Source organism: Phoca vitulina, unplaced genomic scaffold (assembly GCF_004348235.1).
Source record: "Phoca vitulina isolate PV1807 unplaced genomic scaffold, GSC_HSeal_1.0 scaffold37, whole genome shotgun sequence".
NCBI lineage: Eukaryota > Metazoa > Chordata > Mammalia > Carnivora > Phocidae > Phoca > Phoca vitulina.
The window spans coordinates 9,566,120-9,587,750 of NW_022589740.1; the positions used below are offsets into that span (position 1 = coordinate 9,566,120).

The 21,631-nt window shown below is 44.1% G+C and overlaps 1 protein-coding gene across 7 annotated transcripts in view; it reads left to right on the forward strand.

Annotated features, from left to right (window-relative positions):
* Positions 1-20,915, forward strand: part of PIP5K1B (phosphatidylinositol-4-phosphate 5-kinase type 1 beta) — a 297,690-nt gene extending 276,775 nt beyond the window's left edge. For 4 of the 7 annotated variants that reach the window (XM_032427595.1, XM_032427594.1, XM_032427592.1 and 1 more), the window contains one exon: positions 9,458-11,575. In XM_032427595.1, coding sequence (XP_032283486.1) covers positions 9,458-9,508 — 51 coding nt within the window. In that variant the 3' untranslated portion in view covers positions 9,509-11,575. Of the gene's footprint in view, positions 1-9,457; positions 11,577-20,180 lie in introns of those variants that run through there. The other 3 variants (XM_032427598.1, XM_032427599.1, XM_032427597.1) reach the window with 2 other exon arrangements.
* Positions 20,916-21,631: the final 716 nt, after the last annotated feature.

The following is a 21,631-nucleotide window of genomic DNA, read 5'->3' on the forward strand; positions in this document are numbered from 1 at the left end:
GTCAGCGCCAAAGAATCTGGGCTCTCTTCCTCAGTTGTCACCAACCAGTGGTGTGACCTGGGCAGGCACCTCTGTGTGTCCTTGTTTGCCAAAGGAGGGAAATCATGCTGAGTTCACCAGGCTGCTTGGAGGATCATGAGTGAACGCCCTTGAGTGCCTGCCAAGTTGTCCAGTGATTTAAGTGAATTATTAGATGAGGTCTAGAAGGATGTAGGTTGGACTAAACTATGAAAGAGGAAAAGGGGTGTTTTCCCTATAGAGTATATCCCTGCACAAAATCACATGAAAGACCCAAGTGTTGATTTCAAGTTTTCCACTCTAGTAAGTTGCGCCGAGCATGAGTGTGCAAGCTCGTCAGGAACCCAGCTCCACTTGGTGTGTCTCCTGACCACACCCACCACTCCCTCCTATGCCCCAGCCTAGCCCTCTATTCCCTCAAGTATACTCTACAGGACCTCAGTCACCGAAAATGCTACTCATGATTGCAGAGCCCTCCAGCATCTTCTCACCTCTCCTAGAGTAAGAGCCAAAGTGCTCAGAGCCCTGCATGGTCTAGATCTCTGCTGCCTCTCTGCTCTCCTTTCCCTGCCCCTGTCTTCCTTACCCATACCATTCCAACCACACTGGCCTTGGTATTCCTCCCATAGCCAAGCATGTCTCTGCCTCAGGGCTTTTGCATTTGCGTTACTGCCCGAATACACTTTCTTAGCTGTCCCAAGCTTGCTTCCTCACTTCCTTCAGTTTCAGCCCAAATATCATCTCAGATAGGCTTTCCTTGACCCCTTATGGAAAATAGAAGCCCTCACCCTACAAAAACTATTGACAAAGGACTTTTTTTTTATAACCTCTGAATATCTGGTTGTAGCACCAACAGGATTTTTTTCCACTGGGCAACCCTCCTCCTCACACTGCCCCCACTTTTTGAAAATAAGTTATAGTGCATTTTAAAATCCTTACAGAAGAGTTGGTTCCTCTGCACAACCAAGAAGATAGGGAATTAAATAGGGGAAAAAATTACAGTAATTTTTTGGTCCCAGAGTAAATTTGAAAAACCAAATCTGATCTTAATGAGCTAAGAGTTCATGCTCCTTGTATCTTTAAAACAACAGATTTGCACCGCCCGGGGGCATGTGATCCTCCCCAGAGGAGCAGAAGATCACAGGGTAGTTAAATGGCCCTGCTGATCTCAGTTACCCTATGTGTTACCCTTATTCCTTTGCTGGAAAGCTTCTATCATTAGTCATTTCAATTCCTCCTCCTTGGTGCTGTCCATTTCATTTATAAAAAAAACTGCTTCTGTCCTTTTATTAGCATCCCATTTTACTACGCTTCTGTGCCTTTCTTGGACACTGAGAAGCCAAACTTTTCAGAAAGGGTTAATGCTTGCCTCCAGAAGTCACAGGGAAAAGCCCCAGTCTTCACTGTCGGTGACTGAAAGCACTCTGAGCACCAGTTCGAAATGAAGGAAGCTGGGAGTTGAGAACTGAAGGAGGCAGTGGGGATGGTCCTCTGCCCAGCCTTCCCGGCACTGGGCTGTTGTGGTTCACAAGTCTGGGAGGCGAGAGGAGTCGAGCAGCAGAGAAGGTAACAAGGCAGCAGAAATTCTCACCAAGCTTGGTGAAAAGCTGATCGAGCCTAATCTTGTTTTGTAGCTACTCACGATAAGCTATTTAGCATTTTTCCTGTTTCCTACAAGCCTGGTGGTCCTAAATACTTCGTCTTAAGCCATTTAATCCCCACAACCCGCTCTGAAGCGGATGGAGCTCCATTTTACGGAAAGGAAATGGACGCCCAGGGCGATTAGCCACTTGCCCCAGGTGATGCAGCAAGTAACCGGTCAGAGCTGGGATTCAAACCAGCCGAGCCGAGCCCCAGGCCCGCTCTTAATGACTGAGCTGCGCTTTCTGCTTTAGGAATCACGCTGCCTTTGCCAGAGAGAAATTAGATTCCGAGAAGTTAAAGGATTGGTCCAAAATCACACAAGGCAACGTGCAAGGAACACAGAGGAAAGAGAATACAGGGACAAATTTGGGTGAATAAACATGGGCTCGTTTTACATTTCAATATGGAATGTGAACATTCAAGAATGCTGTAAAAGGAACAGTTCGCTGCTGCTTGGAGAGCACGGGATTTTGAACAGTAACGAGGAGCCACAGTGCGCCCACCATGTGCCTCCAGCCGGTGTCCCCGGGCTTTCCCCCCACGAGAGGCCCCAGGCAGGTAGGGCTTAGGTTGGTCTCCGTACAGGTAAAGACACGGAGGTTCCCTTCTGCTAGTTCTCAGAGCTGGTAAAGGGCAGGGTGGAAATTCACCTCCCGCTCCCTATGCTCTGCCCCCCCCAAACCCAACCCCGTGAGCACCCGTCCCTGTGGCTTTGGCACCGGCTCTCTGTCTGGGTCTCCCAGCCACGCTGTTGGAATCCTGTTCCTCGGGAAGGTGAGGGATGGACCCACCGAGGCGGGGGGACTTATGTTGAGAACAGTGTGTGCAAGGTTCTGGTTTTCAGTGTTCTAGCCCAACAGTTCTTTAAATCTTTTGATACCAGTACATCTTCAAAAGTCTTGGGGACCCCAGAGTTTCTGTGTATGTGAATTCCATCTATCAAGATTTTTAAAAATGAGAAAATTTAGTATTTATTCAGTTCAATATGTAATCATTAATTCATTCAAAATAACTATTAGTGTTGAGAAGAGTGACATTATTTTAGATCTTTTAAAATCCCTAGCATCTGGCTTAATAGAAGAGGGTAGCTTCTCAGGTCTGTTCTTAGGTCAGTCTGTTGTGATAGGGCACGTCCTTTACCAACACTGTGTGCCCATGAGAGGCCCTGGGAATGAAAGGACAGATGACATCTTCATATCCTTAACGGAGACCTGATGGATCCCCAGCAATGGTCTCTCACCCACTTGTTCTAGGGCCTTCACTTAGCCCCTTCCTCTGCTGCAGAACCACACGGGGCATAAATTAATCCCACAGAAGGAGGAAGCTGGGTTCTATGGCTATTTCTGCCTCTTGTTAATCATTGACCTTGAATTGACCACCCATTCAGGGCCTCCATTTTCTCATCTATAAAATGGATCATTCCATCACCTCTAAGACCTCTGCTAGCTCGAGCCTGCTGGGGCTTCCTCTAAATTCCATGGAGTTACACTAAAAGAAGATTTGACCAGAGTAGCTATAGTTCTTTGCCCAAATTCTGCTGTGTCATCCCGTCCTCCTCTATCCTAAACCTTCACGGTATTTAAATTTCTTCACAGTACATCTAGGAAGTTCTGCACCATGAATTTGTAATTCCAGGGTGTGTTTTCACGCTGGATTTTTTTTTTATTTTCCTTGCTCTTCCAGTTCTGAAAGGACGTAGCTCATTGCCCTCCCTTCACTATTTTCATTTGCCTCTCTACTGTGGAAGAGTGAATGGAAAAGATAAGCAGGAGAAAGGAAAACCTTTGTCTTGCCTTCCTGTGGACCTAATTAGAATCCTCTTCATCAAAGGCATCCTCTCTTGAAGGGCAGCTGGAGGCTTCTGTGGGGACATTGTGTTCAGAATTGTAACAAGACATAGTCTGGTTTCTCTTGTAACGCTTCTTCTCCTTTAAGATACAGGGTTTCTCTAGTAGATCTCACTCAATCCCCCAGTGCTATTATTTGTATACTAATATAGAATTCTGCCCATATCCCTTTAAAAATATACAGGATTTAAACCCAAATAATGTATGCACACCAGATAACATACGATATTTCCTTTTAGGGATCCACCCACATGATGCACATATCAGTTAGGTTGGCTATCCTGCTTTCTGCTGTAATTTGACATGAAACTGAAAGCATAGTTTACCTTAAAAGGCAGCTAATTGTTCCATTACCCTTAGTAAAGAAAGCATTGGGTTCGGGTTCCGTGTTCCTAGCTATCATCCTTCAGGGGCGCCCGGGTGGCTCAGTCGGTTAAGCGTCTGCCTTCGGCTCAGGTCATGATCCCAGGGTCGTGGGATCGAGCCCCACATCGGGCTTCTTGCTCAGTGGGGAGTCTGCTTCTCTCTCTGCCTGCCACTTCTCTTGCTTGTGCTCACTGTCTCTGTCAAATAAATACACAAAATCTTAAAAAAAAAAAAATGAAAAGGCCATTCACCTTCACTCTAGAGAGTTCCGGGCTGATTCATCTGCCAATATTCAAATCAAGGCGGGGGGGAGGGGTTTCTGAAGACGGTTTATCCAGTGACCAAAGATGCGTTTTCCATTGAATTTTGAGTTGATGGCACAGATTAGGGTATTTAAAAGGCTTCAGCAGGGATGAGCAGGTTCTGCTGACTGAGAAGGGGCAATCATGCCGGGCTCACAAGAGAGCCAGATGCCCCCGTGTGAACACTGAGGCTGGCACCTTCACTGTTACTCCAATTCCTAAGGTAGTTACATCTGCCGGAAGTAGAATGCAGTCTTCTCTCAAGGGGAAGAGCAACCACCAGCAAAACGCAGCTGGGCAATGTTATGGGGATGACTAGCCGGGAGCCACTGGGTAAGTGGGAGATAATGCAGTCCCTTTTTTCCTAACACAGAAGTTTGAGAGACGGCTGCCATTAAACAATGACTTTCTTTAGTCTGAAGGTTATACCCTTTTCTTTTTTTACACTTTCCCTATTAACATCCTCTCACTAATCGGTACTTTCATCCAGATAGGTGTCTCTGCAAGACAGCCATTTGAAGTCCAAAAATAGCTGTGGGCGAAGGAGAAGAAACAGCTAAGCCACTTCTTAGCCATGCCTGCGCTGGAGATTAATGCTCTGGTGTGTAGCGGTGGACCGCTTGATTATTTAACGGGTCTTTAGGGTGGCTAATAATGCTCTTTGATCACAGGACCAAGGGTGGCAGAGAAGTGAAAATGATTGAATTAACAGCTTATCATAGCATTATGTATGAGAAAAGCCTGAGAAAAAGAAGGAAAACACTTTAAATTAGGTCACGGGGGTCTTAGAAAACCCACTGGAACTTTTTGGCAGGAGAAACTGCATTTGTGGATTGGACTCCACTGGCATTGAGCTTAAAGACTTGTATGCAGAGTATCGGGTCCTTTAATCACTCCTGTTTGAGCCAGATTGGATGCTGCGAGGGGTGTTGATTTGAAACAGGGGCAATTCTATTGCTTCTCAGCAGAGAGCTAGAATCCCCATCTGCCAAAGACACTGCTTGGGTTGTGGTAGATTTTAGTGAGAGCAGAGGAGGAGGAGAGCAAATCACTGCCTTTGGCTTGTAAGGCGTTCAAGCAGAATGCCGTTTCCTTCCACCATATTGAGCACATTGGTAAGAAATGGAGAGATTTCAGGAAGAGCAAAATAGGACCTTTTATCTACAGAAGTGCTTGGCCCTCTTAAGTCATTGACCAAATATTATTTCTAAGACATGTGGATGAGTGGAAAAAATGGATCCCACTGTCTGGCCCCATGGCACCCACAAGTGATTCCCATACTAACACAAGCTTTCAAATTAACGAGGCAAACCAGCAGTCTATGATAGCAGGTCACCCATAGGATTGTTTTTAAAACCAACAGTGTTAAACTACTGTGTGAGGATTAGCTAAGGGAATTGGAGTTAGCCAGGCCTCCTGGCTTCTCAGTTAAATTACGCCCAGAATTAGCCATTGAGTGACAGCTTGCGGGGCTAGGGTAGGCTTTTTGTTGTTGTCGGGTCCTAGCTTTACAGTGACTCCTGGCCTCACAGGCCACCGTGATGGCTGCCTTCTTCCAGGTCAGCTCTGCACGTGAGCTTGCCTCAGTCTCCTACTGACTGGGGGGGAGGGGGTCCTCATTTCTCCACCTTTGCCTCCTGGCACGGACTTCCCTTCTCCCCCACTCCCTCCAGAATCTCGCTTCTGTCTCAGCTCTCCGTTTCCGTATTCTCCCTTGTCATCAGGAGCCAATGTTTACTGGTCTCCTGAGCCTTTCCGGCTCTTGGGAAAAAAGCATGTGAGGAACAGCAGTCTGTCATGGTGTGACCTTAGGGACCACCAGGCACTGAGCCTACAGGAAACAAATCGCAAGCTCAGCATGAGCCTCGTTAGGAACAAAACGGGAAGTTTAGGGAAACCAGGCTTAAATCCTACCCGTGGACAGGGCTGTCCTCGTCCCTACTCTTCGCTCTTGAGGGATCTGAGAAGGAATGGGAACAGGGCTGTCCTCATCCCTACTGCTCGCTCTTGAGGGATCTGAGAAGGAATGGGAACAGGGCTGTCCTCATCCCTACTGCTCGCTCTTGTGGGATCTGAAACGGAATGGGAAAATCTGGTAGAAGGAGAAGGTTGTARGTATTACACACTTAATAAAAACACAAGGCCTCCCTGGGTGTGGTGAGTGGGATGAGGAGGACCCAGGAGGGGAGATCTGAGGGCTTGGCCTCCCTTGCTTTTGTCTCTACCTGTGTTAGTTTCCAAGCGCTGGCCGAACACAAAGTCCCCGGATCTAGGTGGCTTAAACACGAGTGTATTGTGTCACAGTTGGAGGCCAGAAGTCCGGATCAAGGTGTCAGCAGGGCCAGGCTCCACCTGAAGGCGCTAGGAGGAGATCTTCGCTGGCTTCTTCCAGCTTCTGGTGGCTGGTGTGTTCCTTGGCATTCTTAGCCTTGCAGCACTAATCCCTGCCTGTGTCTTCACGTGGCCTTCTCCTCTGTGTGTCCTCCCTTCTCCTTGTAACACCAGGCAAAGCTACCCCACACCCTTGTATGAACCGAGATTTTGACGGTGTTCCTGCTTTTGGTGACCCCTACTGCCACCTACTGGCAGAAAGGCGCCTCTGCCCGCGGGGGAGCAGGAGTGGCGGAAGTCCTTGAATTGAAACCGACTGAAGAGCAAGTGTGCCGGTCGCTGGACTGTTTCCACCCCGTGGACTTTCTCACAGACTCAGTGCTGTGCGTGCACGTGCGGCAGGGCCACACCCTGCAGGTGTCCACGGTAGCTCCCTGGGACAGGCCCAGCACCTGCCACCCTTCCAGTCGGACCGGAGGCTATTGCTAACGATCAGGTGCCAAGATGCAGGTGCCCGTCTTCCCTAGGATCTGAGCACGCCCTCCTCCGCTGTCAAGGTCCATCCTACTCGAGCTTCGTGGAAAGGCCCCTTAGCAGTTCAGGGATTCAACAGAGAAAATGCTCTTTTTACCGTTTGAGCAGCAACCTTAACGAAGTATCAACAAATACAAGGTGGAGAAATCCTTTTCTTCACTTTGAATCTCTGACAGGTCGTCCTTACAGCCTCTCAACTCCTGGGTGCCTGTGTATTTTGAGGTAACCCCAAGTAAGGAATAGGAATAAGTGTTTTAAAAATCAGATATTTTAATTTAAAAAAAACAACAACAACAACAACACTTTCTAAATCCCAGTAATGGCTGCTATCTTAGTTTCCCAGGGCTGTCGTAACAAAGTACCACCAACTAGGTGGCTTAGACAATGGAAGTTTATTATCTCACAGCTCTGGAGGCCAGAAGCCAGAGGTCAAGGTGTTGGCAGGGTTGGTTCCTTCTGAGGGCCTTGGGGGAAGGAGGTGTTCCAGGCCCCTCACCTTGGCTTGTAGAGAATGGTCTTCTCCCTGTGTCTTCACATGGACTTCCCTGTATGTGTCCAAATTTCCCCTTTTGGTAAAGACACCCACCATACTGGATTAGGGCTCACCCTCCTGACTTTATTTTAACCTAATTATCTCTGTAAACACCCTGCCTCCAAATAGGGTCACATTGTGAGGTCCTGGGGATTAGGACTTCAACATAGCAATTTCAGAAAGCTACAACTCAACCCATTATGGCTACAGTGTCTTTTTGTAAAGAAAATGGTACCAATAGAAGTGCTGAGACAAAGTCTTGATCGGAGTATAGCTTCTAGTTCCTACCCTCTGACCCGAGGCCAGGGGCCTCTGGCCTCTTTCTGTTTTCCTTCTGTCTAAGTGGAAGAGAACCCAGTGTTCTCATCCAAAGGCAGTGCTCCTTTTCAAATGAAACCAAGATTCTATTCCCACCCCCAACATTTTCCAACTGAAGCGTAAGCAGGGGTCAGAGTGAATTCTGTTGTAGCTCCAGGATTATAGGATATATCAGGTGACAAGATAACCACTCAGATTTATAATTAGCAGAAGTCACTTGAGTGCTGGAAAGTCCGCTGTGGAATTGTCAGCCCATACACATCATTGATGCCCTCAGGCTTCTCTTGGGCTTTTGGGAAACAAATTAATCAGGTAGGGAACTGTGTTAAAACATCACTGCTGCACTAAGAGTTTAAAAAATGAAAGGCCATAATCTTCATTCCCGTGAGACATCTACAATGAGTGCCAGCTTTTTTCCTGAGTCTCTTCTCATCATTGTAGGCACGCCTCTTTTTACTGCATGTTTTACCAGTTCCAGGTTTGTGGCAACTCCGTGTTGAGCAAGTCTTTCGGCGCCATTTTTCCAACAGCGTTTGCTGACTTTGTGTCTGTGTGTCTCAATCTGGTAATTTTTATAACATTTCAAACTTTTTCATTATTATATTTGTTTTAGTGATCTCTAATAGTTTGGGGAGCCACAAACCACACCTACATAAGACAGCCAACTTAATAAATGTGTGTTCTGACTGCCCCACCCCGTGGCCGTTTCCCCATCTCTTTCCTTCTCCTCAGGCCCTCCTATTCCCTGGCACATCACAATATTGAAATTAGGCCAGTTAATAACCCTACAAGGGCCTCTAAGTGTTCAAGAAAAAGGAAGCGTCTCAGGTCTCTCACTTTAAATCAAAAGCCAGAAGTGATTAAGCTTAACAAGGAAAGCATTTTGGAAATAGAGATGGACCATAAGCTAGGCCTCTTACACCCAACAGTTAGCCAAGATGTGAATGCAAAGGAAAGGCTCTTGAACGAAACTGAAAGCCCTACTCCAGTGAATACAGAAATGATAAGAAAGTGAAACGGCCTTATTGCTCATAGGAAGAAAGTTCTAGTGGTCTGGATAGAAGACCAAACCAGCCATAACAATTCCTTGAGCCAAAGTGTAATCCCCAGCAAGGCCCTAACTCTCTCCAATTCTGTGAAGGCTGAGAGGTAAGGAAGCTGCAGAAGAAAAGTCTGCAGCTAGCAGGGGGTTGGTTCATGAGGTTTAAGGAAGGAAGCCATGTCCATGACATGAACGTGTAAGGCGAAGCACCAAGGGCTGATGTAGGAGTTGCAGCCAGTGATCCAGAGAATCTAGCTAAGATCATTAATGAAGGCAGCTACACTGACCAACAGATTTTCAGTGTAGACACAAGTCTTATATCTGAAGAAGATACCATCTAGGACTTACATAGCTGGAGGACTCAAAGCCTGCCCTGAAAGCTTCAAAGGACAGGCTGCCCCTCTTGGTAGAGGCTAGTAGGGGCTAACGTGACTTTAAGTTGAAGGTGGTGCTCATTTACCATTCTGAAAATCCCAGGGCCCTTAAGAATTATGCAAATCCTACTCTTCCTGTGCTCTTGTAGATGGAACAAAGCCTAGATGACCGCACCTCTGTTTCCAACATGGTTTACTGAGTATTTCAAGCCCACTGTTGAGACCTACTGCTCAGAAAACAATATTCCCTTCAAAATACTGCTGTTCCTGGACAATGCACCCAGTCACCCAACAGCTCTGATGGAGATGTACAGTGAAACTGTTGTTTTCGAGCCTGCTAACAAAACATCCATTCTGGAGCCCATGAAGCAAGGAGTCATTGTGACTTTCAAGTCTTAAGAAATACATTTCTTAAGGCCATAGCTGCCAAACATCGTGATTCCTCTGATGGATCAGGGCAGAGTAAATTGAAAATGTTCTGGAAAGGATTTACTATCCTAGATGTCATAAAGAACATTCGTAATTCATGGGAAGAGGTCAAAATATCAACATGAATAAGAGTTTGGAAGAAGTTGATTCCAATCCTTATGGATGACTTTGAGAGATTCAAGACTTCAGTGGAGGACATAACTGCAAATGTGGTGCAAAGAGCAAGAAAACTAGCAGGAGAGCCTGAAGATGGGACCGAATTGCTGCAATCCCATGATATAACCTGAACAGATGAGTTGTTTCTTGTAGATAAAGAAAATGGTTTCTTGAGATGGAATCTATTCCTGGCGAAGATACTATGAAGATTGTTGAAATGACGGCAAAGAATTTCAACTATTACACACACTTAGTTGATAGAGCATCAGCAGGGTTTGAGAGGATTGACCACAATTTTGAAAGAAGTTCTACTGTGGGTAAAATGCTACCCAACAGCATCGCATCCTACAGAGAAATGATTCATGAAAGCAAGAGTCGATCAATGCAGCAAGCTTCATTGCTGTCTTATTTTAAGAAATTGCCACAGTCTCCCCAACCTTCAGCAACCAGCACTCTGATCAGTCAGCCATCATCAACATCAAGGCAAGACCCCCCACCAGCAAAGAGATTACAGTTTGCTGAAAGCTGAGATGATGGTTAGCCCTTCCTTGGCAATAAAGCATGTTCATTGTTCTTTAGACATAGTCCTGTTGCACACGTAGCAGACTACAGTATAGTCTAAACATAACTTTGATATGCACTGCAACACCGAAAGATTCATTTGCCTGTTTCAGTATGCACTTCATTGTGATGATCTGGAACCTAACCCACAACATCTCCAAGTACACCTGTCATCTATCTGCTGCTTGGTATGGAATTCTTTGATAGGCCATTTAATCGTGGGCACGAGGCCCAGTACTCCCTGTGCTGCCAAGAGCTCAAATTTCAGCACACGTTCTGCCAGACTGGGCACAACATGGTGGTTCTCATCCAAACTGGATATACCCTTCAAGGACATTCCAAATTTCACATTCTGCCTCATGGGTTCTTGGTTCAACGCCTACAGTTCCTGGTTCTCAGAAAAGTATTTTCACCTCTGATTCCAAGCCTAAAAAAATTTTTTAAGTGTCAAGGTAGGCAGCTTGGACCCTAGCTTCTCTAAGGTTCCTTCCATCTATGAAATGGCACAGCAGTGCGTGATGGGACCTCTTCATGTGCCAGGTCCTCACTTCTGGAGCGCTAGTCTGAACCTTCATTTCACCTCCAGGAAAACGGTGAGCTTTTATATTCCTGCAGCGACTGGACTAAGAGAAATCCCCCCCTCCTATCTGTCTTCTAGTGCTTGTGCCTTGGGAAGTAACCCCCAACATGAGGTAGGGAGGAATACAGTAAAATGCAAATATAGAGCCTCAGCTAAAAGAAGAAAAAAGATTCAAAACTTCCCAGAGTCCAGTAGTGGCTGTTTTGTGTTTGAAATTCAGGGAGTTCTGAGAAGTCAATCTGGTGAACCCCGATTGAGAGATGGAGGGGACCCCAGAGCCATGGAGATGAGATTAGGATGAGGCATTGTGAAGCCTTTATGTACGTGTAGGTGGTGACGCTGTGTGTTTTGGCCACAGTGAGTGCAGCGAGGCAGGACTAGGTGCTGTGCTGTCATGGCTATAGAAGGAACATCAGCCAGGAGACTAAGAATAGATAATAGAAAGGAAACAGAGCAGGGCTGAGGTAAACAGAATTCAGAAATTGCTGATGGAAATAGGGGCTTGGTGTAGAAAAAGGAAATAGGGGATTATTACCTATGTAAGCCTGGAAAGAAAAAAAAAATCAGTGCTTTCCTCACATGTGTAATGGATGAGAATTTCAATCTGAGGGGCACCTGGGTGGCTGAGTCTGTTGGGTATCTGCCTTCGGCTCAGGTCATGATCTCAGGCTCCTGGGATGGAGCCCCCGTGTCAGGCTCTCTGCTCAGTGGGAAATCTGCTTCTCCCTCTCACTCCCCCTCTGTGGGCTCTCAACCTCTCTCTCTCAAATAAATAAATACAATATTAAAAAAAAAAAATTTCATTCTGAAACCAAAGTGAGGATGCATTTGGATACCATACAGGAAAACCATGGAGCCCTTGGCCTATACCTAAGGTAGATAGAGTTTAAAAAGAACATCACCCCAAGGGCTCACAGAACATGGAGACTTCGTGGCCATTTTTTAGTGCTGTTCATATTGGCCAATCTGACAATTGCGAAGCTCTGCCTGGCCACCACATTCCAGCTCTTACAAAATTTTATTGACTAAATACATCTTTTAAATGTAGGTTTAGACACTTAACAAAATGGCAGTAGTACATACCTATCAGTAATTATGTTGGAGCATTTAGATGATTTATATTTAATCAAAAAACATGAGACAGCAGAATGCATAAAAAATCAAGACCTATTTCTATGCTGCCTAAAAAACACTCACTTCAGACCTAAAGACACAGATAGACCAAAAGTGAAGGGATGGAAAAAATTATGTTCCATGCAGATGCAAGTGGGAGAAAAAAGCCAGGATAGCAATACTTAAACAAAATAAATAGACTTTAAAAGAAAGACTGTAGGGGCCCCCTGGGTGGCTCAGTCGGTTAACCTTTGGGCTCTTGATTTCAGCTCAGGTCATGGTCTTGGGGTCCTGGGATCAAGCTGCATGTCAAGCCCCGTGTCAGGCTCCCTGCTCAGTGGGGAGTCTGCTTCTCCCTCTCCCTTTGCCACTCCCCCTGCTTGCTCTCTCTCAAATAAATAAATAAAATCTTAAAAAAAAAAAAACACACACACACACACAACCAGATAGACCTGCATATATATGGAACATTCCATGCAAAACCAACTGAATACATTATTTTCAAATGCACGTGGAACATTCTCCAGGACATATCACATGTTAGGCCACAAAACAAATTTCAATAAATTTAAAAAGACTGAAATCATATGCATATTCTCCAATCACAATGGAATGAAACTAGTTATCAATCAAAAGGAAAAAAATTGGAAAAAACACAAACACTTGGAGGCTAAACACCATGCTACTAAATAGCCAATGGGTCAACAAAGAAATGAAAAAGGAAATTGAAAAAAATACATGGAGACAAAAGAAACTAAAAACAACAGTCCAAAATCTTTGGGACACAACTAAAGCATTTCTCTTTTTTTTTTTTAAAGATTTTATTTATTTGACAGAGAGAGACACAGCGAGAGAAGGAACACAAGCAGGGGGAGTGGGAGAGGGAGAAGCAGGCTTCCCGCCGATCAGGGAGCCCGATGTGGGGCTTGATCCCAGGACCCTGGGATCATGACCTGAGCCGAAGGCAGACGCTTAATGGCTGAGCCACCCAGGCGCCCCAACTAAAGCATTTCTAAGAGGAAAATTTATACTGATACCTTTCTCAAGAGAAAGTATCTCAAAAAATAAAAATAAAAAAAACTAACCTTACACTTAAAGTAACTAGAAAAAAGAACAAACCAAGCCTGGAGTTTGTAGCCACAGCAATCAGACAAGAAATAAAAGGCATCAGAATTGGTAAGAAAACTGTCACTATTTGCAGATGATACTATACATAGAAAACCATAGAAAACCCTGAAGACTCCACCAAAAAACTATTAGAACTAATAAGTGATGTCAGTGAAGTTACAGGACACAAAATACACAGAAATCAGTTGAGTTTCTAGACACTAATAACCAAGTAGTACAAAGAGACATTAAGAAAGTAACTCCATTTATATTTGCACCACAAGTAATAAAATACCTAGGAATAAGTTTAAGGAGGTAAAAGGCCCATACTCTGCAAACTACATAACACTGATAAGAGAAATTGAAGATGACACAAATGAAAATAATAGTCCATGCTCTTGGATTGGAAGAATTAATATTGTTAAAATGTTCATACTACCCAAAGCAATGTACAAGTTCAGTTCAATCCCTATCAAAACACCAACAGCATTTTTCACAGAGCTAGGACAATAATACTAAAATTTGTATGGAAGCACAAAAGACCCTGAAATACCCAAAACAGTCTTAAGGAAGAAGAAAACTGGAGGTATCACAATCCTAGATTTTAGGATCTATTGCAAAGCTATAGTAACGAACACGTATAGTATTGTCATAGAAATAGATGCACAGATCAGTGGAAGAGAGCCCATAAATAAAACCACACAGTGATGGTCCATTAATCTATGACAGAGAAGGCAAGAATATACAATGGGGAAAAGATACTCTCTTTGATCAGTGGTGCTGGGAAAACTGGACAGCTACAGCCAAAGAATGAAACTGGACCACTTTCTCACGCCATACACAGAAAATAAACTCAAAGTGGATTAAAAACCAAAATGTGAGATGTAAAACCATATAAATCCCTTAAAAAAAGCAAAGGCAGTAATTTCTTTGACATTGGCTATGGAACGTTTTTCTAGGTAGGTCTCCTCAGTCAAGGGAAACAAACGCCAAAATTAACTACTGGGACTACACCAAAATGAAAAGCTTCTCCACAGCAAAGCAAACCATCAACAAAATGATAAAGGCAACCCACTGAACAAGGGAAGATATTTGCAATCAATATATCCCATAAGAGGTAGTATCCAAAATAAAGAATTTATACAATTCAACACATACACACACAGTCTGATTTAAAAATAAAATCTGGGGGCGCCTGGGTGGCTCAGTCGTTAAGCGTCTGCCTTCGGCTCAGGTCATGATCCCAGCGTCCTGGGATGGAGCCCCTCATCGGGCTCCCTGCTCGGCGGGGAGTCTGCTTCTCCCTCTCCCTCTGCCCCTCCCTTCGTGCTCCCTCTGCTGCACTCATTCTCTCTCTCTTTCAAATATAAATAAAATCTTTAAAAAAAAAGAAAATCTGAGTAGACATTTTTCCAAAGAAGGCATACCAATGCCAACAGACTCATCATCAAGGAAATGCTAATCAAAACCACAGCAGGGAATCACTTCACACTTGTCAGAATGGCTAGAATCAAAAAGTCAAGAAGTAAGTGTTGGCGAGGACGTGGAGAAAAAGGAACCCTTGTGCATTACTGGTGGGAATGTAAACAGTAACAGCCACTATGGAAAACACTAAGGAGGTTTCTCACAAAGTTAATAATAGAAATACCATATGATCCAGTAATTCCACTACTGCGTATTTATCCAAAGAAAACAAAAACACTAATTCTAAAAGGTACATGCGCCCCTGTATTTATTGCAGCATTATTTACAGTACCCAAGATACGGAAGCAGCTCAAGTGTCCATCAACTGATGAATGGATAAAGAAGACGGGATACATATACACCATGGATTATTACTCAGACATAAAAAAAAAAAAAAAAATGAGATCTTGCCATTTGCCACAATATTGATGGAGCTAAAGGGTACTATGCTAAGTGAAGTCAGACAAAGACAAATACATGATTTCACTTGTATATGCAATCTAAACAACAAAAAGCAGAAATAGACTCATAAATACAGAGAGCAAACTGATGGTTGCCAGAGGGAAGGGTGGTGGGGGAGGGGGCAAAATGAGTGAAGGGGAGCGGGAGACACAGGCTTCCAGTTACAGACTGAGTAAGGCATGGGGACAGAAGGTACCACATGGAGAATACAGTCAGTGGTATGTAATAGCGTTTTATGGAGACAGATGGTAACTACACTTCAGTGAGCGTAGCATAACGTAGAGACAAGTCAAATCACTAGGTTTTATACCTGGAACTAATGTAACATCGTGTGTCAACTGTCCTTCAATAAAAAAAAAAAATTAAAATTTCAAAAAAAAAACAGGTTAAGGGTGTGGGTGTGTGGGTGTGGGTGTGTGTGTTTCTCAGGCAAAAAGTTTGGGGAAAAAATCTGTATATAAGGCTTGGAAACAAGCCTAGAAAGGAGACCTCAGAAATGCAGTGTCTCAACTTTGATGCCCTCTGCACATGGCTCTGGGAAGCCCATGTTGGAGGGCTCCACTTTTAGGGTCCTCCTGGGGTATCAGGCCTCCCCCCGCACAGTGTGGTCCAACCTCAGACAGGGCTTCTTGGTTAGTTAGGAAACAGACTGCTTTTGATTTGCTGTTTTCCTTTCTTTCGCTGTGTTCGTGCTTTACATAATTTTAATTATGAAAAAGCTTTGCAATCTTTGACCCCATGTGGGCATTATTGTGTAGTTTTCATCATAAAATTAAGTCCTCGGGTTTAAGTGGAAATAGAAATACATTTCCATCTCATGCACTCCCAGACATAAACACGCATGTGTGGAATAAGTAACACTGTGGGATTAGGCCACAGAAATACAGATCTTGGCTTATGATGGGGTTCTTTCCCAATAAACCCATGTTAAGTTGAAAATATCCTAAATGGAAAGTGCATTTAGGACACCCAGCCTACTGAATATAATGGCTTAGCCCAGCCTGCCTGGAAGTGCTCAGGACACGGACAGCAGCCTACGGTCGAGCAAGATCATCTAACACTAAGTTTATGTAATTTCGTGAAAAGCTGAATGGTCGTATGGGTACAGAACGGTTTTACCTGTACCGTGATCGCGGGGCTGACCGAAAGGTGGCTTGCCGCCCAGCATCCCGAGAGAGGCTCCTACCACATGGTGCTAGCCCAGGCAAAGAGCACCATTCAGAATTTGAAGTTGAGCTTCTACGGAATGCATACCACCTTCACACCACCGAAAGTCGAAAAATCCTAAGCCAAACTATCCTACATTGGGCGCCGTCTGTCCCTAAATACTCTTCTACTTTTCGTACCAGCTACTATCACACCTGTCGTGTCTGGTCTCAGCATTTAAAATATCTTGTACTCTCCAAGCACCACGTGCTCTGGGCAGAAACCCTGGCATCACTGCGGCCAGAAGACGGCGGGCACACCTCCACCCAGCCGCTCAGATGGTGACAGCTCAAATGACGTCCTGTCTGTCGTCCCTTCTCGGAGATCTGGCTGAGCTCTCTTGCCAAAGCGCCGGTTCCCATTTCTGTTTCTAAAGCCACAAGGCCAGGGGTGGTTAGATCTCAGGTCACCTCAAAAGTTGCTACTCTTTTGGGCACTGATATGGTGAGAAGCCCGTCTCCGTGTTGGGGAGCTGGAGGGACACAGCATGGGAACCCCACTGTGATGAATAAATTCAGGGGCTTCGTGAGGTCCTGGTGGGATAGTCGGCTGTTGCTTTGGTCTCTCCAGTGATGGGTAATAGAGGACTGGAGGGTTATAATTTGAAGGAAAATTATAGCACATCTTCTACTAAGTAAGGGGATAATAAAACTGCTTTCTATAGACTTCTCACCGTGGCCAAGCAAGGAGACACTGTGCTTTTAGATTCCACACAGACTTAAAGACCTGTCAGGCCACCTCATTTTATGACAGTTATAAATTAGTGCAAAACAGACACTTTCATGTAGCCAACCATGTCATCCCAGGGCTACATTATAACATGGAGAGAGAGTTGGTAGTTCTTCCCCCACGTAGACATTCTTGTACCCTGGAGGTGAGAGTGGGTGTTCATACAAGTTTACAGAAACTTCTACATCATCAGTTTAAAAAAAAAAAAAAAAAACTTACGAAGTGTGGATATAAAGGATTTTTTATGACCCCAGCTGGAAAGGACTCCTTTTTTCTTAACAAGGAGAGTATGTTTTATTATAAAGCCTCATTTGTTTTTTTTTTACTAAATTACCAATTTAACCCATTTTGAAAAACACCCAAATATTACTTTTTTCAGAGAGTAATTTATATACAGGAAGTCTTTACAATATTCTGAGTTATTTGGAGATATAAATTTATCAGTGGTATTTAATAAAGTCCTGTGGTTGAAACGGAACTCTGAGATTCACTGCCACAGCCCACCATGACTGCCCAAGTCCCCTCAACCGTCCGCCACATACAGAGCACGTTCTGGATGCTGGGTCTCCTGCCTCAGCTCTACCCAGAAGCTGGTCAGCATCAGCCCTCAGTGACCGGCGACAGCAACCACCCCTCCTTCATGGACTACTCATGTCTTTCCTCTGGTCCGAAAACACTTCCAGGTTGAAGCTAAACTGGCTTCCATGAGTTTGTCCCAATTCTGGTCTTAGAGCCATTTATTGTCACCCACTGGTCTCAACAGATGGGAAACTGGACTCATGTTCCTGGGGTAGGACATGCGGGTCAGAGGGCCTGATAGGAAAAGACTAGGAGGGGTGAAGCTTTTGCTACTCACTTCACACATTCTGATACTCTAACCCCCACCCCCAGAATCATGCCATCTGTGCCACTATTGTGGGGGACGTGTCCTAGGCCTGAACTGGTACCCAACTCTTCCTTCCCAGTAGCCAACCTTCAGATATTGGAAGGTAACTCTTATGCCCCATCTCTAGGTCTCCTTTTCTAGACCAAAACACCCAGGTTTCTGGCCATTTCATGGGGTCTTGGGTTTGGAGCCCTTCCCTGGTGGGTCATCTCAGGCATGGGTCTAATTGGGTCATGGCCTTCTCCAAGTGTAACATTAGAACCCAGACAGAGATCTCCAGCTGTGATCTAGAGAACAAGAACAGAACTATCACCTTTCAGTTTTTGGTTTTTATTTATAAGAAAGGATTCAGGGGCACCTGGGTGGGTACGGTCGGTTGAATGTCCAACTCGGTTTCAGCTCAGGTCGTGATCTCAGGGTCATGAGATCGAGCCGAGCATGGAACTCTGCACTTGGCACAGTCTGCTTGGGTCTCTCTCTCTCCCGCTCCCTCGCCCCCCTCCCCATGCTCACGTGCTTTCTCTCTAAAATACAATCTTTAAAAAAAAAAAAGAAAAAAGAAAGGATTTATAAAGCTGATTAGTAGGACCATATCATTTTATGTGGATTTTTTTATGTCCCTGATTGATATGCACCACACCAAGTTATCAGACTGAGCCTGAGCAAAGTCCACGCTACGGACACCTGTCCTGAGAGCGTGGGCGGCTTCTGCTTTGCCCGTGCTACAGCTCATGGCACCAGACACGAGCTATTTCTGAAAGAGGATTTGAGTGACAGCTTGAGCAAGTTGTACAGTTAAGCAGGCAAACCTTCCTGACTTAGATTAATAGGAAACAAAGTGGAAACTAATAAAAATTACAACTCTCATTAAGCTTAAATTACATGATAAAATACTCATTTTTAAATAGAATCTTTGACATAGTCTCTTAATAATTTGCAGAGTCATTTCAAACTTTGTGTTCATTTTTTCAGCCTCCAAATGAGTGTGTTGGGCCACACAGTCTCTGTGATTCCAGCTCCAACCTTCTCGACAGTTCTTGCAAGGATACGACCACATGCCTAGCACTAAATGATACATATGTAATTTGTGTATATCGTGTGTGTGTGTGTGGATACCAACACTCACATAGATACACACACTGTATTTCCCCAAAGAAAAGTTTATCCCTTACCACTACCCTATAAAGTAGGATTTATTACTCCCTTGTACAGATAAAACAAGGTATAAAAAAGGTTCAGTAATATGCCTAATGCCCTGGAGCTGTAATAATTAGGAAATCAATGGACTTAGCCCACTGTGTCTGTCTCTAAAAACTGAACATAGTACTGCCTCCCCATATGTAGCTTGGTTTAACTGTCACAGGTTGAATTAGCACACTCTGACCTTAAATGGCTACCATTTTAGGTTAAATATTTGCTGGACAGGGTATCTGGGTGGCTCAGTCAGAAGAGCATGCATCTCTTGATGTCGGGGTCAGGAGTTTGAGCCCCACGTTGGGTCTAGAGATTATAAATAAATAATAAAAAATATTTGCCGTGAGCACCTGGGTGGCTCAGTCAGTTGAGCGTCCAGCTCTTGGTTTCTGCTCAGGTAGTGATCCAGGGTCCTGGGATCTAGCCCCGTGTCTGGCCCCATGCTCAGTGTGGAGTTTACTTGGGATTCTATCTCCCTCTCCCACTGGTGCTCTCTCTCTCTCTCTCTCTAAAATCTTTTAAAAAAATATTTGCTGGACGTGTTTTTACTCCCCTGTCAAAAGGATAGTGTTTGGAAATGAACACAGCGTTCATGAGTTCAAGACAATGTTCAAGTTGTTCTGATTAGCCTCAAGCCTGCTAGACCACAGCACATGCTCAAAGCCCTGTGCTCTTGGAGGTCAGGAGCATACCTTAGCCTGCACTGTTTCCTTCGGAGCCCTAGCACAGTGCAGTGAGGTAGGAGGAACTCGATACACCTTGGTGTAATTACATGCTATGGATCCACCAGAGAAGCAGTACTACACTAAGCATTGCAGAAGATCCCCGAGCCTAATGCACCCCCACTTCTGTGTGTACATTTCCTGAGTACAAGGCATCAGGAGAAATAATGAATTTGTGTTCCCACTCATAAGGAGCAGTTATCAGTCAATGCCAAAACGTAGTCTTAACAGCTGCTTTCTTTCTTTTTTACCCCCCTCCCCAGTAAGTGAAAACGGTGACCATGAGACATGAACACAGTTGTGGAATGAGAATTTTCTCCACTCCGGAATTACCCAGAGGAACTTGGCTGACCCCCGCTGCACACAGAGTAATAATCAGCTGGATTTAGGAGTTTGCAAGGTGTCAGGGGAGCCTTGGTCCATAGGCTGATCAGCAGATGTGATGTGAAAAACACCACACTATTCTATCATTTGCTGTTGCTTGCTCAACTGTGAAGAACTGCATGAGCTCTATTTAAGCTGCTTTCTATACCATTGCCAATCACCATTTTGGACTTGGAAGTGCTATTTTCCTATTGACACTTGCATTATTTCGTTTTGCATGCATCCAATGATTATACATAAGCAACATATGTAATCTGCTTATTTTTTAAAAATCCATCCATGCAAAATGGTAAATAAAGTATAAATTCTGCTCTTTTTTTGCAAAATTATAATCATAGCCCATGTCTTTAAAAGTTTAAATTGGTTTCATATAAAGATCAGTGTAATAGGTCTGCATATACTTTATAGAAAACTAGCTTCTATAAAGATTTTTTCACTGTTTACTAGTGAAATGAGAAAAGCAAAGCTATTTATAAAAGGCCTTATGTTGTGTACATACGTTGTCTTTGAAATATTTGTGATTTAGTTTATTGCTTGTAAAAGAGAAATTATATAATTTATTTAGTAAATACTATTGTAAACTATAGTTTTATTGAGAGAAATAAAATATTTTGTTCTCAATTGTGGTAGTGCATTAATTCCAATGGTTTATGGTCTTTATATTTCTTTTATTAATTAAAACGGATACTCCTCCATTTTTAAGATATTCAGGGATCCTAAATAAACGGACTTTCATGAAGGAGAGAAAATTCTCTGGTTCCTGAGAAGACACAGTCGCAGACTGTACTCACCTTGTTCTGGAGACTTTCCCAAATATCCTGGTGTATTAGTCAGCTTTCACTCTGTTTTGCTGTGGTAACAAACAATCCCCGAATCTCTGCATAGGAATCAAGAGCAGCTCCTATCTAGGACGTGCCCTTTGTATGGCAGGGGGAAAAAAATGATAGTGAAACTGGCAATGGGAGCTCTTAAAGCTTCTGCTTAGATGTGGCTTACAGAACTTCTGCTCACATGTCACCAGCCAAAGCAAATGATATTGACAGGATAGAGGTCATAGGAGTGGCAAGTATACTTCTCACCAAGGAACTGACTCAGCAGAAAGGGGCGGTGAATATTTTAAGCAATTATTGCTTAAATCTACACAATTTCATTAGTGTCTCAAACAGCAAAGGCTTAAAAGGCTGCCTAATCATACAATGGGGAAAAAAAGTCTTCAGAAAGTAATATGACCAAGACCACAGAAAGACATTCCTGATGATTAAGACGCTCAGTGTAAACTACTTCAAGTCCAAGCAAGCCGATTCTTACAAGCAAACTTGGTATTAACTTT